Source organism: Meleagris gallopavo, chromosome 5, assembly GCF_905368555.1.
Source record: "Meleagris gallopavo chromosome 5, MGAL_WU_HG_1.1, whole genome shotgun sequence".
Taxonomy (NCBI): Eukaryota; Metazoa; Chordata; class Aves; order Galliformes; family Phasianidae; genus Meleagris; species Meleagris gallopavo.
This window is the reverse complement of record NC_139408.1, coordinates 55,889,122-55,904,711: the sequence shown is the minus strand read 5'-3', so window position 1 is coordinate 55,904,711 and position 15,590 is coordinate 55,889,122. Positions and strand designations below refer to the sequence as shown.

Here is a 15,590-nt window from a genome sequence, read left to right as displayed (position 1 = left end):
AGGTCCATGAGGCAATGTGTAGTCCAGAGAGATGGCCACAGTTAAGTCTACAGATCAAGGATCCTTCATGGGAGGAGAAACAGAATATGAATTTGTGAGACTTTTCCATCTGCTGGACCTTTTTGTATAAAGCCATCCAAATTTTAACCATCAGCTTTCAAACATTTTGAAGGAGCTGATGTTTGTGGCTTATTGACTTCCCTTTTGTTTCTGGCTTTGGGTTATAGCTGCTGTGCTGACAGCCAGCATTCCAGACCTCATCCCTTTCCTATGGTGGTAAAGCAGTATGAGTGAAACTCAGCACAGCCCTCTGGCTGCAAATACAACACTTGATGTTTGACTAGCTGTTGGTATTGCTTACGCTTCTTGGAAGGGGGAAGGAACTGAACAAGAAGCTGTAAAAATATTAATTTCTAGGCAGGCAGCTGAACTGAACAAACTGCGTCAGGACTGCGCCAGGCTGGTGAATGAACTGGGAGAGAAGAACAGCAAGCTGCAGCAAGAGGAGCTCCAGAAGAAGAATGCAGAGCAGGCAGTGGCTCAGCTAAAGGTGACTTTGCTTTTCTCTGCCTTGCTGAGTTGCACTTGAGGCTCTTATCTGAGCCAAGTCCTGAGCTGGGCAGGATGGAAGGAGTGTGAGAATCGCTTCTGCTGTTTCCCTGGCCACTCATCTCTGCCCGTTTTCTTTAGATACACAAATATCAATTTGTGGATAATTTCTGAGCCAGACTGTGGGCTTATTTAATGCTTTTATTCAGTACCTGTATTTTCAGTGATTACAGACTATGACAACGAACTTGCCCTCCCAGGTGAATATCTTTTAAAAACCTTAATTGGTGGTGTTGAACTTTGTTTTCTACGATTCAGACAAGATTTGTGTCATAGTTTGGCCTGGTTTCCATGATACTTTGGAGCAGTTCATCCAGATAGGATTTTTTTAATAATTCTTTTCCTCATTGGTTGTTTTGTTTTCTTTTTAATTATTCTTCTTTGTTTGGAAGCTACAAACTTTTGCTTCAATGCACATTTAATTGTCTTTTAAAAGTATACTGGTATTTTGATGTATCTTTTTTATTTTCTGATGAGATTGTCAACTCAGAAGTTCTGTCTGCCTCCAGTTCTTACAGGTGGAGAATTGATATCGAGGGCTGAGATGTGGTTTAATTTACAGATGTGTTTTTGTGTTTTATGTGGCTAGACCGGCTCCTGCTGTTAATTCTGAACTTGCAGAGCAAAAGTGCTGCACTTCCATACTACAGAAATCATCCTGTTAAGAGCCAGTGATTAAATTCTGTTCACAATTTGCCTTTCAAATTAATGGGATAAACTGTTCTGGGAGGAAGATTACAGGGCGCTCCGTCTCTCTGATGCGCCCTAATGAAAACAAGGAACAATTTTTCTTCCTTACCATATGTTTTGGGAATAGCACTGGAGAGATGAACTCTGAATGTTTCAAAACTAAATTAAAGATTAGACTTATTTTCATCAATTCTGTCTTCAATGTGAAGGTCCAGCAGCAGGAAGCAGAGAGACGATGGGAAGAAATCCAGGTTTATCTCAGGAAAAGAACAGCAGAGCATGAAGCAGCACAACAAGGCATGTATCAAACAAGAAATCCCACATAATGCTAACTGCAGTGATCTTGCTGTATTTAAAAAAAAAAAAAAAAAAAGTATTAGTTGGCTTAAGTGTTAAATAGAGCTCAAATTGATGTCAGTAGTGCTTGCACACCCTGGGGAAATTGTGTGCTGTGATACAACTTTAAATGCTGATGAGCAGAACCTTGGCCTGCTGGATCAAGGCTTCTCATCAGCTTCCCTGTTTGCAGTGCAAGTTACTTCCCCCTAGAGTTGAAGTATGTACTTCTGAATTTAAATCCTGATGTTTCTGCTACAGATGTGCAGAACAAGCTTGTCGCCAAAGACAACGAAATCCAGAGCTTGCACAGCAAACTCACTGATATGATGCTGTCGAAACAGCAGCTGGAGCAGAGGATGTTGCAGCTGATTGAGAATGAGCAAAAGAGAGCTTCTAAGGAGGACTCTATGCAATTGCGGGTGCAGGTATTGCTCACAGATCTTTTTTTTTTTCCCCTTTGTGTCTGTGGAAACAGTAATAACCTTGAACTGCTGCTTTAACTAAGCTTTCCTACTGAGAGCTTGCATGCAGTGTTGGGAGGAGGACTGGAGCCGTTTGGGAGCAAGGATGTAATCCTTGCTGGCTGCAGGGAAACCAGCAGGTGTGTGGTGGGGTAGGGAACACTTCCTTTCAGACAAAGTGGGATGTTACACTTCCCCTCAAGCCAGCCTATCTCTGGGAGAAAGATGGCATTTCCAAAATATGTGAAAATTAAATGCTAAACTCTTCTTACTGGTAGAAGCACAACTAGGAGCTAATACTAGCAGAAGTTGACCATCTACAGATGTCAGCCTGCTTTTCTTTTCCTGCTCTCTTACTAGGAGCTGGTAGAGCAGAACGATGCTTTGAACACTCAGCTTCAGAAGCTACATTCACAAATGGCAGCCCAGGTACAGCATGTTCTCACTCTTCCCTTTCTTCTGCAGTCTTTAATTGTGAATCTTCTATAAAAGACGGATCTTTTTTTAAGCTGGATGTGAGATGTGCAATAATGAAAGTGAAGACTTGTTAGCATCCTCTTTTGTAGTGTTCTCAACCTGATTTAAAACTTAAGCTTCTGCTCTCCTTTCTTTGGAGGGGGAGATGTCCACCTATCTCCTCCTGTACTGCCTTTCATTTAGAACCAGGAGTGGAATACCATTCAATTTTTTTTTTCTATAGCTTTGCATGTGTGGGTATTCTCATGTGGTTCTGTGGTCTTTCTGCTGTCCTCCTGTGAACCAACTGATAATGTCTCTCCCCTTGTCATCAGATTGAGGAATGGTGACTTAGGTGGCTGCTGTATGAAGCTCTGTTCAGTCCAGTGGGGGCAGAACACCTCGCATAAACCCCCTTTGAGGAAGTAGGGTTGGACTGGATAGGTACCTCTGTGGACATCAGGGGGGTGATGAAGAGGTTTGACAGTGGAATGTCCCATAAGGCAGCTCAGGAGACAAGTGCTGGTGATCCCCATTGCTTGTTTGGAATCTGACAAAGAGCATCTTCTGGTTGTATTGCCTTGAGCAGAAAGGGAAGGGTTATTAGTACGTGCTGAGATCCTTCCTGTGTTCTGTAGCTAGGAAATACTTGAAATCTGCCTGTGCCAGTTTGAAATAATGAGATAAATCTTACAAGTTCAATTCCTGGTTTGCTGCAGAGGTTGATTCTTTGCCTTACTCTCAGCTGTGGTTGTTTTTTTTCTTTTTTTCTGCAGACCTCAGCTTCAGTCCTGGCAGAAGAACTGCACAAAGTGTGAGCATTCATTTCCCCTGGTGTTTGGGAAATGTCACTGGCTGCTAACACACACCACCTTTCCTCAGTGCATGCACAGTGTGTATGGGAGGGAAGGGTAAAGGAATTGTTGTCAATGCTTTTCACTTTCTAAATGTGAGATTCACTTTGGAGCTGGGACAACACTTCCTGCAGACTTCCTTTCTGTTTCTGGTCTCAGATTCGCAGCCTGTTGTATGGAGGTCTGTACTGCACAGAAAGCAGTGCCTCCTGTTGTTTATGGGAATCAGTGCAGCAAGCAGAGATGTGCATGACCATTTCTCCCTTTGGGAGATTGGGGTAGTTTTGTTTCGGAGCTAGAAAACATCCCATAAATGTTTGGCAAGCAGCATTTGAAATGGAGGGAAAAGCTTTTGGTCCCAAAACGTGCTGTCAGCAGAAATGTGGGTAGGACCTGGACTGAAGGGCTAGTATGTATCTTGTGTTTAGCCTTCTATTTCATGAGCAACTTTCATTCTAGGCCTTCCAGTACTGATATGTCATCACTCTCATTTATACAGCATTGCAGAAAAGGACAAACAGCTAAAGCAGATGGAGGACTCATTAGGCAATGAACACGCCAATTTAACAAGCAAGGAAGAAGAGCTCAAGGTATAATAAAAGCACATGTAAATGCCAGCTGGTGGAGGGATGGGCTCACTGGGTGTGCATATGAAATGAAGACTGTGAGGTGGTTGCTGTCATTAGGTCTAGAACCAGCTCCTTTGACTACAAGGCAACTGATCTAGCCAGGATTGGTGTGTGATGAAAGCCACTGATGACAAATGTTAGGGGTTTCCTTTGCAATCACCTATAGTCTACAACAAAAAAATAGCCAGGGATATTTTACACTGAAAAGTGGGCTTAGCTGAAAGATCATCTATGTGCAAAATGCAAATGTATTTTTTTCTTCCTTCAGGTCTTGCAGAATATGAACCTGTCCCTGAAATCAGAAATACAGAAGTTACAGGCTCTGACAAATGAACAGGTAAAATAACTGATTCGTTTTTATCACCTTCCCATTGCCTATTTTGTCCTAAATGCAAAGGCAGATCTGTTGGTTTAAGCGAGCTATACACCACTAGCAGTGTGAGGTTACAGAATCAGGTTAATATGTGATTCCCTAGATGTTTTGTTTTTGGTCAGAGATCTGCTCTTAATTTCCCTTCTTCACTGGCTGAATCTGTTTTACTTAGCCAAGTGACTGAAGCACTTGCTGGTTATGTTTATCTAGATTTGCTGATGTCTTAAGGACTTTGCACAGGAGTGAACACAACTGTTGTTAAATATGCAGCCCTGGCATCTAAGAAAGTAAAAACCAAGAATATATAGAAAAACCTACCTCACAACAGATGTATTTTCAAAACCAAACATATGCTTTCCCCTCTGCTATTACTGTGTGGCCAGTGCATTACAGAGGTGGAAGTGCTCTGATTAATTACTGAAAATCCTGGTTGTTAAATGAATCCTTTCAAGATCTTCTTTCTTCTTGTAATTGCATGCTTGCCTGATATGTATTGGTGTTTTACAAGTGCATAATGACAAGCTTACCCCTTTCTTTCTTGCTGGTGTCATGTGTTGAGAGGCCAAACGACTTGTTCTAGCTTTTTAATATTGTGGAATGAAGGGTTGATTGAATCATGTGATGTATCTTAAGTCTGTGTTAATCCTCTTTATATCTAGGCTGCTGCTGCACATGAGCTGGAAAGGATGCAGAAAAGGTAAATAAATAGCTCTGGCATTCAATAAATAATTTTTATCAGTCTTTTATGTTCTTTTGAATTGATGCTTTTTGTGAGATGAATGTAACTCTTCTATTGTGTCTCAGCATTCACATCAAAGACGACAAAATAAGAACTCTTGAGGAGCAGCTTCGAGAAGAACTTGCTCAGACTGTGAACACAAAAGAAGAATTTAAGGTAAGATGCAGAACAACTGTCCTTGTGCTTAATGACATCAGGTTTTCCAGGCTTCTGAGGCTGTGGAGTAGTTCAGACAATTGATTGTTGATTTGTAAAACAGAGCTGACTTCCAGGTGTTAAGCTATGTTACAGCATTCTTTTATTTTTTTTTTACAAGGCAAGGGTAATGTGGGATATCAGAATAGTAACAACAGAGGGTGAGAGATGTGAGGTAACTCAAGTCGAGTGTAGTATCTACAGCTGCAAAGAGTGATGTCTTTGAAATGTGGAGGAGAAGGCTGTTCAGTAAAAACTATTGCAGTTTTGTTGCATTCTACATTTGAATGCAACTTCCAAGGCCTTGGTGGGAGCCTTTGCTTGGGTTATAATGCTGTCAGTTTCTTTTTTTTCTTTTTTTTATTTTTCTGCCAAGGTAGGTATAAAAATGCTTATTTTCCTCCTGCCAGCTTCCAAATTGTTTCTCATAAGGAAGCAGCTAAATTTCCAAAGCTTTTATTTCTGTGATCTGGGGTCTGCACTGCAGAGCTGGTGCTTGTTTTTAAGTGGTGTTGATAAAGATCAACGTAACTCAGTCTGAGCTTTGCAGTACCTTGTTGGTAGGTTTGCTGGTGATGAACAGAGCAGGTGGGTGTAGTGCCCAAGCTGCATAGCTTCTCTAAGAGAGGCCATGCCCTATGGATCTCCTAGAGCTCTTGTAACTGTTATCAAGTAATGGATGTGGTTCACTTATTAAAACTGCATTTTTGAATAGATTTTGGTGGCAAAACCCCCAAAGTTTCTCTGAGATGTCAAAGAACAACAGATAATGGTTTCCTCGGTTAATAACTGGTTAAAGAATAACTAACAAAGTAGGACTTTAGGTGGTCGTTCTTCACAATAAGCTATTAGCTGAACCTTCAGGGAGGTGTGGAAGGTGAGCATGAAGAAGTGACATCTTTATTATGCATTTGATTACCTTATGTGATCTGACTCTCAAGAATCACAGGGGGCTTCTAGGTGGTGCAGTGTTTTAAGATGGCAGGTATAGTGGTGAAAGTGAATGTGATAAGGAATAATGTGAATTTAGAATAGAAAAAGATTTTAGAGGTGTTATGGGGTGGTTATGGGCTGAAATCAGCAAGGTACTTTGTGTCCAGAAATCACCTGGAGACAATTCAGCAGTTCTCAGGTAGTGAACAGGGACCTGAGTGCAAGTGGTCATTCTTGTGATAGTGTGGAAATCCATAGAGTACTCTCAGCATGAATGTTCTGTGCACTTGGAATTTCTTCTTTGATCCCAAACGTAAGCCTCCCCCGAATGCTTCTCCCTGAGCAAGTGCTCCTTTCTTCCCACACATGTGGAAGAGGGAAAAACCAGGCTCAAAACAGCAATTCTTCAGTCCTCACCTTTGCTGTCCCTTCCTGCTATCAAATCTTGAGATGATGCTGATGCTCCTTGAGGAGGAAAATGTGGTTTCTCTTGCCTGTATACTTGGCACTGTCTGATCCCCTGCCAGGGAATGAAGATGGTAACAGCTGAATTTCTCATGGGAACATAAGGACAGAAGTATTAGCCATCTTTCTTGCTTTCCTGTACTAAAGGACTCTTTGTAGTCTTGTAGCTTCCTAAGAACTGACTGTAAGAGCTTCTGTGTTATTTAATTACCTTGTTGCCACTGTGCAAATGCTGTAGTTTGGGTGTGCAGTTCTGAGCTGATAAATGTGAATTTCCTTTCAGATTCTCAAGGATCAAAACAAAACTTTGCAAGCTGAAGTGCAGAAGCTGCAGACTCTCCTATCTGAGCCAGTACAGCCAACATTTGAGGTTGTATCAAATGTCCTCCAATTCTTTTGAATTTCTTAGGTATTTTCTTTTAAGTGGGCCATGGGCAAAATCTGTTGCTCTTTAGGTATACATGGGAAGTCCAAGTCATGCAGCTTCTAGATCTGGCAAAGAGTATCCATACAAAATGTGTATTTTTTTCCTCCCCTGGAGAATGCCAGCTTAATGCAAGCAAGAACTTTTCTGCAGCCTCTCTCAGTTTTAATGATGATTTCTGAATAGAAAAATCCCACGAGCAACCAGCCCTCCTAGGAAAAAGATTTCTTATTGGTCTGGGGAGAGATCAGAGTAAGATCTTCATGTTGCTTGTTTTCATTCTGTCTGAGAGTGAGTTCTCAGACCAGTAGTAATCAAAGAAAAGACTCACATTATGATGGTTTTTTCCTATTACTATCTTTTTTTTTCTCCCTCTTCTTCCATGTTTTTTGCAATGGCATCAGTCTGAGTGCTTGTGCAGGATACTGTGGGTTAAGAGCTATTCTGCCCAGTTTCCTTTGCCTGAGACAGCTTTGAATGCCCAACTTCATGTTCCTGTAGAATCAGAAAACTTTCTGAAATACTGGAGAAAGACTTGCAGGACAGGAAACTTTCCAGTCCCGTGCAGCTCCCTGTCTTCTGGCAGATAATCAGGTTTGCAGCCCTTACTCCCCTGGGAGGGCTGGTTTGTTGTCCTGCCTGAAATAGCTGATTTTCCTTGGGAGCTGGTTTACATTTCTCGTGGGGTCTCTTGCAGTGCATTACTGTTGGCCTTTGAGAAGTCATAAATGCTCTGTTGGGTAGCCTTAAGTGGAGCTTGTGATTTTGGTAGATACTCAAAGGATACAGATTTCTCAGGTGTTTGGGCTGAGTCTCTGTACCTCTCTGGAAAGACTGATATGTGTCCAGGATCAGCATTAGACCCTTGTGCAATGAGGACATTCTCCCCTATTCTGTTACCTGCTGGATTGGTGCAGTTCAGTAACTAAACTTCTGGAGAAGCTGATGCTCTCTAATTCTTTTTATTGTTAAAATCCCAAATTGTTATTGATCCCACTGGTGATCACCCTATTGCTTTTTTTTTTTTTTAATAGGCAAACAAAGATTTGTTAGAGGAGATGGAAAGAGGGTAAGAAACCACTTTTGCATCAAAGGATCCAGTTCTGGCAGCAGGATTGCTGTTGATAGCTAACATGCTGCCAGAGGTTAACACTGCTTTCCTAATGCTCACTTCTGATTTCTCAGAATGAGAGAGAGGGATGATAAAATCAAGACGGTTGAAGAGCTGCTTGAGGCAGGACTCATACAGATGGCTAATAAAGAGGAGGAGCTGAAGGTAAAGTCTCCTGTATTATCTTTTTATGGGGAAATAGAGCTTAAGTGCTCTTGTGCAAAGTACGTGCTGGAGTGCTTATAGTGAGATCTGAGATTGTTCCCTTTGAGTAGGAGAGGCTTCTGGAGATAGGGTTAAAACCTTTTTGGTAGCACAGACTAAACATAGGCATTAATGGTATGTATTCTCTCTGCTTAGTTTAGAGTAGGCTTTACTAGCATCTTGGTGTCCTTTGGAGTCAAGGTAATACATCTCCAGAGCTGCATGTTTGGTGTAATCTGAAACAAATCTGTGTTCAGAAAAGGGATTTTTGTAGTAACTTGGCAGCATGAGACTATAGTATCTTTTTTACTTACTGGTAATCTGAAAGGCAGTACCAAGATATGTTTCCTGCTGAGTTTTGCTGGAATGCTCTGTCCTGTCTGTCTGGACGTATCTGAAACAATGCTCACTTTGTGTCCCTAAGCTCCAGGTGAATTACTGATGCCACCAGGGAGAACTTGCATGCTGGCAAACTGTCAGGGTACCAAACAGCCAAAGGTGTTAGCACATCATCTAAAAGTTTCCCTGGACTTAAGTTTGAAGTGTTCCTGTGGATTGAAGAGTAATTATTCCACTGAATAATTTGGCTCTAACTGCAGAGGGGGGTCTCTTTCAGGCTTTCAAATAGTCTTTCACTTGTTCTAAAATAAATTATTTTTCTGTCAAGCTTAACACATTTTCCCCAATAAATGAGTCTTTCATTATCTGTTTCTCTGCTTTCAAAGGTACTGCGAACAGAAAATTCATCCTTGAGAAAAGAACTTCAAAGTCTGCAAATTCAGCTATCAGAGCAGGTAGTACTTCTCATCTAAAACTTTTATTACACCTAAACTTAAATCTAAAAGGATCTTGCTGTGGTTGCAAAAGTCAAGGGAAAAAGGTGAGGATGTCTTTGAAGCCTGTTGGCAAAGGATCCTGTTTTCTTCTAGCGCTGGTCTGGAAGCTGTTATATCTGTCAAATGCTTCCTTTGCATAAGTGTCAGAAATGTGTTGGATCTCAAAGTTCCAATTCAGCAGTGGTTCTTGCCACGTACTGAAATGGCTGGGGGTTGTGTTTTTCCAGCATGCAATAAACATGGCTGGTAGGGAGCTCCTGCTGCATCAGCCTGAGTCTGCATATTTGAGATTGCTAATTTAACCCACACTTCTGCAGATGTGACTTAACCCCCTTCTCTTTATATCTGTGTTCTGTGACTCTGTCACAGTGTGACACTTGTTACCGCATTATTGTTTTTGACGTGGGCTCAGTGCCTATCACAAAGTACCTTGTTGGCATCCAGTTCTGCATGGGTGACTCAGGAGAGCATTTCTATAAAGTCGTTTGAGAGAGAAGGAAAAAACCTCAATATTTATTGTTAGAATTACTTGGGGAGGTGTACAGTGAAGCTCAGCTTCTAGTTAAGCTGGGGTGTGGGGTTTGTCTTGCTTTGCTGTAATTTGTTGCAGACCAGCTAATTTTGGCAGGAACAGCCAGATAGATAACATCTCTAGACTGCTATGCTCTCTTTTACCCAGTGCCAAAGGGCCCAAGCTCTTTACTCCTCACCCCTTAGCATTTGCAGATTGTTTTGCTCTCTTGTTTTTCTAAGCTGAAGATCTGTTTTCAACAGGTTTCCTTCCAATCACTGGTGGAAGAACTCCAGAAAGTGTAAGTGCCTGCACCAGTTCCATTTCTGATTGTTACTTCTGTCTATTTCATGACTGCTTGTTTTGCTTCCCTGAAACAACTTACTTCTAACTGGGTGAAGTGTGCATGTGCAGCAGGAAGCATCATTGCTTTGGAAGCATGTCAAGTCAGATGAACAGCTTTGAAAATCCAGTTGTTTCTCTGCTAAGCAATTAACTTCATAAGTCTAACTTTGACTAGATGAGGGATTGCACTGAGCCGTCAGATAATTGTTTCTCTGCAGTGGGTACTCTGAAAGGACTGAGCTTGTTCAAGCTGTGTGTGTATGTGCATTTGAAGTTAATAAATGCTTTCTGAAATGTTGAGTGAAGACTGAAGTGTGTGTCATTCCAGAGGTATCAGTGTATTTTTTTTTTGCTTAAGTATGCAAATTAAGCTATCTATTTAGCATGATGAGCTACTGGTTATGTAAAGCTGGTGTATTCTGCAATATTCTCATATGCTCCTCCTGCTGGTTGCTTCTGGTTTTGGGACTGCAGTGAAAAATGGTGCCTGCAAGAGTGGAAGATCCCACTGTAATTCCCAGAGGCTACTGGTGGGTTGTGAGCTGTATTTGCTCATACAGCCTCATTTGTTCAGCCAACTAATGCTATTCTTCTGCTCTTGCTAAGGATCCACGAGAAGGATGGCAAAATAAAATCAGTGGAAGAACTCCTACAAGCAGAAATCCTTAAAGTAGCAAGCAAGGAAAAGACTGTTCAGGTACCCATCTCAGTACCTTCCAACACCTTGGCTCCTTTCTGTGTCTATGCCATTGACACCGTTTATTCGTTACTGCATGGCATTCTGTAGAGATGAATTTGTAGCTTCCATTTTTGTGGTGTTTTTTGTTTCCATTGTCCAATCCTGTCTTGTTTTGTCATTGAAAAGGCTTTGACACAGAAAATAGAGGCTCTGAAAGAAGAAGTAGGAAATTCCCAGCTTGAGATGGAGAAACAGGTAAAACACCTTAGTGCCAGAAGTGTGAACCAGACTTGCCTTGGATGCACTGCTCACTCATTTCTGTTTGACTATGTTTTCTTTCACTGGTGTATGTCATTAGATAAGGACACTTTCTGATGGTAGAGCTACGCTTTTCTCTGATATGAGGCTGTAAACATGTAGTGTAACTGCTAGTGCCCTGCAGAAACCACCTTTCTCTGGATGCCAAAGCTTTTTACATTTGTGACTGACTTTTGGCAAGATTTGGCATTGCTTAAAACACTGTAGCATTGGTCTGGCTGGGCACACTGTGTACTGGGATGTGCTGTCCCTGCAGTGCTGCGGAACCCCAGGATGTCTGTTGGCTTTGTGACTTTTTGAAATCTCCAGTGCTGCTGAAATCTCCTTTTCTGTTGTTCTTTGTTACTAGAACAATACTACTGACCCAAATTTTATTTGGTTTCTGGATAAAGCTAAGGCCATTCTTTTTCCAGTGTCCAAAGAAAGCCTGTCTTGGCAGAGGGAGATTTTACTCTAGCTATCAGGAATGCAGAAATGGAGGAGTACTGGCTTTTTTGGCATGCTGGCTGTCTAGCATCTAGGAGCCCGTGTTTCCTTAGGGAGTCCATTCTGCAGGCAGCTTGATCCATTGTGCTGGCAGGAAGTTTGCTTGCTTGTTTCTGTGGGGTGCCTGGCTCTTTTAGTCTAATTTTTCAGTCTTTCTGGTGACATTCCAATGTGTCACCTACTTTCTTCTTTCCTTAGTGGTAAAGTTTTGTCCTTTTTAGGCAAAACTTCATAGAACATGTTTGGACCTTTCCTCTAGTGCAGTTTCCCAGGAACTGGAGGAATTATTTGTGCTGTTCCATCCATGGAAGTGACACAGAGCCCAGGACAAAATGCGTTTTGGTGTCACTGGCCCTGCATATCACAGAATCACAGGGGTTGGAAGGGACCTCTGGAGATCATCCAGTTCAAGCCCCCACTAAAGTGGGTTCCCCACCTCCTCCAGAGGCAGTACATGTGCACCTCTTGGTCTCCTGCAAGTAGAAACAGAGGTTTTTGGGAATGTCTGAAATGGGTTGGAGAGGGTTAAACTCATGGAGCTGTTTGGACAGCTGGTATCTACACAGGTAGCAAGTCTGCTTTGTCAGTCCTCTATACAAAATTCAAAGCAAATATTCCTACTCCGTCTTTATCCAGTTCATGTCTAGTCTTGTTGTGCAGAGATGTGAATGACCAGAGGTGATCTCTGACCTGAGCTGCAGTTCCCAGTGAGGTGGTTGTCATCAGTGTCTGCTTTTTCCTTTGTTGCCTTCAGTGAACGCTGCTCTGGTTGGCCTGCATGTGTTCCCACTTGCACTCTTTTCCTTTCTGCTGTGGAAGTCCTGTTTTAAAAGTGGTGAAAGTAAATAACAGAGATGTTTTACTTCTCATCATTTATTTTCTCACAAAGAATGCGTGTTTGTGCTTACATCACTGCAACAAATCCTGCCTATTTTTAATGGTCTTTAAAGTTTTTCCACCTGTTTCTCCCTAAAGCACTTTATAGCTTTCATGTGTCTTCTCCATGGGTATTGAACTGAAGTACTGATTGTTCTCTTTAGGTGTCAATTACATCCCAAGTCAAAGAACTTCAGACTCTGTAAGTACAGCTGCTAACATGTTTCATCTGCCCTGTGCACTCCTCATTTCCCTGCTCTGATCTTCAATTTAAAGCTTTCTTGCCCAAGAATATCTCTGGTTCTCATCAAGGGAGCCAAGCAAGCAACATCAGACTTAACAGATGTGCAGCTTTACTGCATTTGCCTGCAAACGAGGGGAGAAGCACTGCTTGGCTTTGTGGTCCTAAATTAACTTACATGGGATGAAATCCAAGTCAGGTTGGATGCACGTAGGCAAGGTGCTGTGGCAAACTTATTAAATAAAGTCTGTACTGTAGGAGGTGGGTTGGTGGATAAGAACTGAATCGCTGTGGTCATCTGTCCCTCATGTCCCCATTGGGACTCCCTCCCCCACTGGGAGAAAGGGAGGAGTTGTTTATAGGGGAGGAGAGCACTCATTTGAAATCCCTGCGATGTATGTTGATGCAGAATTTGACTGCTTTCACTTAGTGATCAGTACCATGATCAAGGGCTTCTCCTGCTAACCAAGTTTGATGTGGAAATGTTCTCACATTGATTTTTCAGCAGGTGAATTATGGTTATGCCTTTGATCACATTGGCTGCTTCTGTTTGTTACATGCTGAAAAGCACAGTATTTCTTTTCTTTTGAGATGAATAAAAGAGCAAGGGCTTATTCTGTGTGTCTGTGTGTATGATGGTACAGGTTGAAGGGGAAGGAAAATCAGGTGAAAACCATGGAAGCCTTACTGGAAGAGAAGGAGAAAGAGATTGTTCAGAAAGGAGAATGGCTGAAGGTAAGCTTCCTTAGTATTCTGAAGGGAAATGCATCCTGTTGCAGTGTTTCTGGATGTGGAAAGATTACATTTATATTTCTGAGCTCCCTTTTTTTTCTGTTTGTGCAAAGGGTCAGCAAGATACAGTTGCACAATTAACCAGTAAAGTTCAGGAGTTAGAACAGCAGAACCTGCAACATCTCCAACAGGTATGGCTTGCAGAGTGGGTGTGATCATAGGGGGTGCTTGGTTGAACTGGAAGATGTTTAGCCTCTGCTCCTCTTAAAAGGTTTGTATTGGCTTCAATCTACAGAGCTATTTTAAATTCTGTTTGACTAAACTGGTGGGGTATACTATGCAGTAAGCCTATTTCACCTGTGCTTATCCAAAGCAGATGTTAATGCAGCTAATGAGCTTGACGAGCTTTCCTTTAACTTGGATGATACTGTCCTTAATGAGCATTCTGGAAATACAGGAGCTCAGCATAGTCACAGCTGTGTGCTGGGTGCCTCCTTGCCACACTGAAGCAGTGTCTCTGTAGGGGAAGGGGTAGCAGAGAAGCTCCTGCTGTTACAGAATGTAACAGCTTCCCTTGAAGTGCTGAGGCTTTGCTGTGATTTAGGATACATAGAGAAAGCCATGCTTCTGAAATTCGTGTGTTTAGATATTCTTGGAGCAACGCGCTTTGTTACGGTGCAAGCTTCTCAGCATCTCACTGGGAGTTCCTGTTAACTTAAAGACTTCTGACGTGGCTTGTGCTATCAGAGTGAGATTGGGAATTCTTGTTTTTCAGGTACCTGCTGCATCCCAAGTCCAGGAGCTGGAGAGCCGGTGAGCACACTTCATAGCAGCTTCTCTGCTGTAACGTGCGTTCAGTGCTGGCGTCTAGCTGAAATTGGAATGTACAACTTGGTTTCAAGAATTTTATGGGCTTTGCTAAAGTAAGCTGTTAGTGCTGATGGATGCACACCAGCCAGCACGTCTGCTGCTCGTGTAATAGCAACGTCTGGTGGCCCTGCCTCGTGCATCTGAGCTGCAGCCTTCAGATGCTCTGTGAAAGTGAATGATCGCCCAGGGCTGCGCTGAGTAGTGAAGCTGCTGCTGCTGCTTGTGTCTAGTGATAATTTCTCCTTCTGTTTAGCATGTTTAAAATAGCGTGCTTTTAAGTACCTGCAGTTCAGTCAGTAAAAGCAATGAATAGTTTTCCATTTTCAGTCTGAGATGCAGTAACCAGTTTTCCAGCTCTTGTTTTATGAAGAGACGCTGCCAGAGGTCCCTCTGTTTTCACTCTGCTTTGTCTGGCTGCTCTAATTCAGACAGGCTGCATGTTCTTGTGCCATGACTTTGTCTTAGAACCGCTGAAGTTGGAAAAGACCACTAAGGTCCCAAGTGCATCCCACTCCCACCATGCCCACTGACCACATCCCTTGGTGCCACGTCTCTTGGTGGTTCTTGAACACCTCCAGGATGGTGACTCTACCACTTCCCTTGCATGCAGCTATTGCAAACCCTCCAAGGAGGGCTCCTGTACAGCTTCCATGTGCTGCCTAGGCTCACCTTTAAGAGCCCATACTTGGCACAAGCTTCCAAGCCTGTTGGCTTGAAGGACTGGCCCAAGTAATTGCTCCTCTCCCACTTCTACTCTGAATGCTGTTGAGATCAGTCGTGACCAGACTTGCTTGCTGATTGACACATGAAGTGGTTAGCTTGCTTCAGGCCACTTCTTAGCAAGTAAGTGTTCGCAGTACAGCTGGCACATATTTCTGTTAGTTTTCTTGGTTTAGAACCATACTCTAATGGTTTCTTCTCCACGTGGCTGCTTATTTATATATAGTATGTGAAGATTAGTTTTTCTGCTGCTGTGAGAACTGTTCCAGCTAATATTTCTCCCTTTTTAGTATCAGTTTGTATTTTAACCCTTTTCTCTTTTTTTCTAAAATTCCTCTGCAGGTTGAGAGGGGAAGAAGAACAAATGAGTAAGTTGAAAGCTGTATTGGAGGAAAAAGAGAGAGAAATTGCAAGCCAAGTTAAACAGCTGCAGGTAAAGTTTCAATAGAAGTGCCTTATGTTGCAAGGGGTAGAGCATATATTGTGTAATTCTA

At 42.3% G+C, this 15,590-nt stretch overlaps 1 protein-coding gene across 4 annotated transcripts in view; it reads left to right on the top strand.

The window, feature by feature from the left end:
* The window catches only part of KTN1 (kinectin 1), a 70,176-nt gene that overhangs the window by 34,678 nt on the left and 19,908 nt on the right, over positions 1–15,590 (top strand). For 3 of the 4 annotated variants that reach the window (XM_085225866.1, XM_085225865.1, XM_085225863.1), the window contains exons 9-29: positions 418–550; positions 1,509–1,596; positions 1,897–2,063; positions 2,460–2,528; positions 3,332–3,369; positions 3,909–3,999; positions 4,307–4,375; positions 5,071–5,108; positions 5,216–5,306; positions 7,027–7,113; positions 8,202–8,236; positions 8,353–8,443; positions 9,208–9,276; positions 10,093–10,130; positions 10,781–10,871; positions 11,040–11,108; positions 12,698–12,735; positions 13,419–13,509; positions 13,620–13,697; positions 14,282–14,319; positions 15,439–15,529. In XM_085225866.1, coding sequence (XP_085081992.1) covers positions 418–550; positions 1,509–1,596; positions 1,897–2,063; positions 2,460–2,528; positions 3,332–3,369; positions 3,909–3,999; positions 4,307–4,375; positions 5,071–5,108; positions 5,216–5,306; positions 7,027–7,113; positions 8,202–8,236; positions 8,353–8,443; positions 9,208–9,276; positions 10,093–10,130; positions 10,781–10,871; positions 11,040–11,108; positions 12,698–12,735; positions 13,419–13,509; positions 13,620–13,697; positions 14,282–14,319; positions 15,439–15,529 — 1,600 coding nt within the window. The remainder of the gene's footprint in view (positions 1–417; positions 551–1,508; positions 1,597–1,896; positions 2,064–2,459; positions 2,529–3,331; positions 3,370–3,908; positions 4,000–4,306; positions 4,376–5,070; positions 5,109–5,215; positions 5,307–7,026; positions 7,114–8,201; positions 8,237–8,352; positions 8,444–9,207; positions 9,277–10,092; positions 10,131–10,780; positions 10,872–11,039; positions 11,109–12,697; positions 12,736–13,418; positions 13,510–13,619; positions 13,698–14,281; positions 14,320–15,438; positions 15,530–15,590) is intronic. The other variant, XM_085225864.1, reaches the window with a different exon arrangement.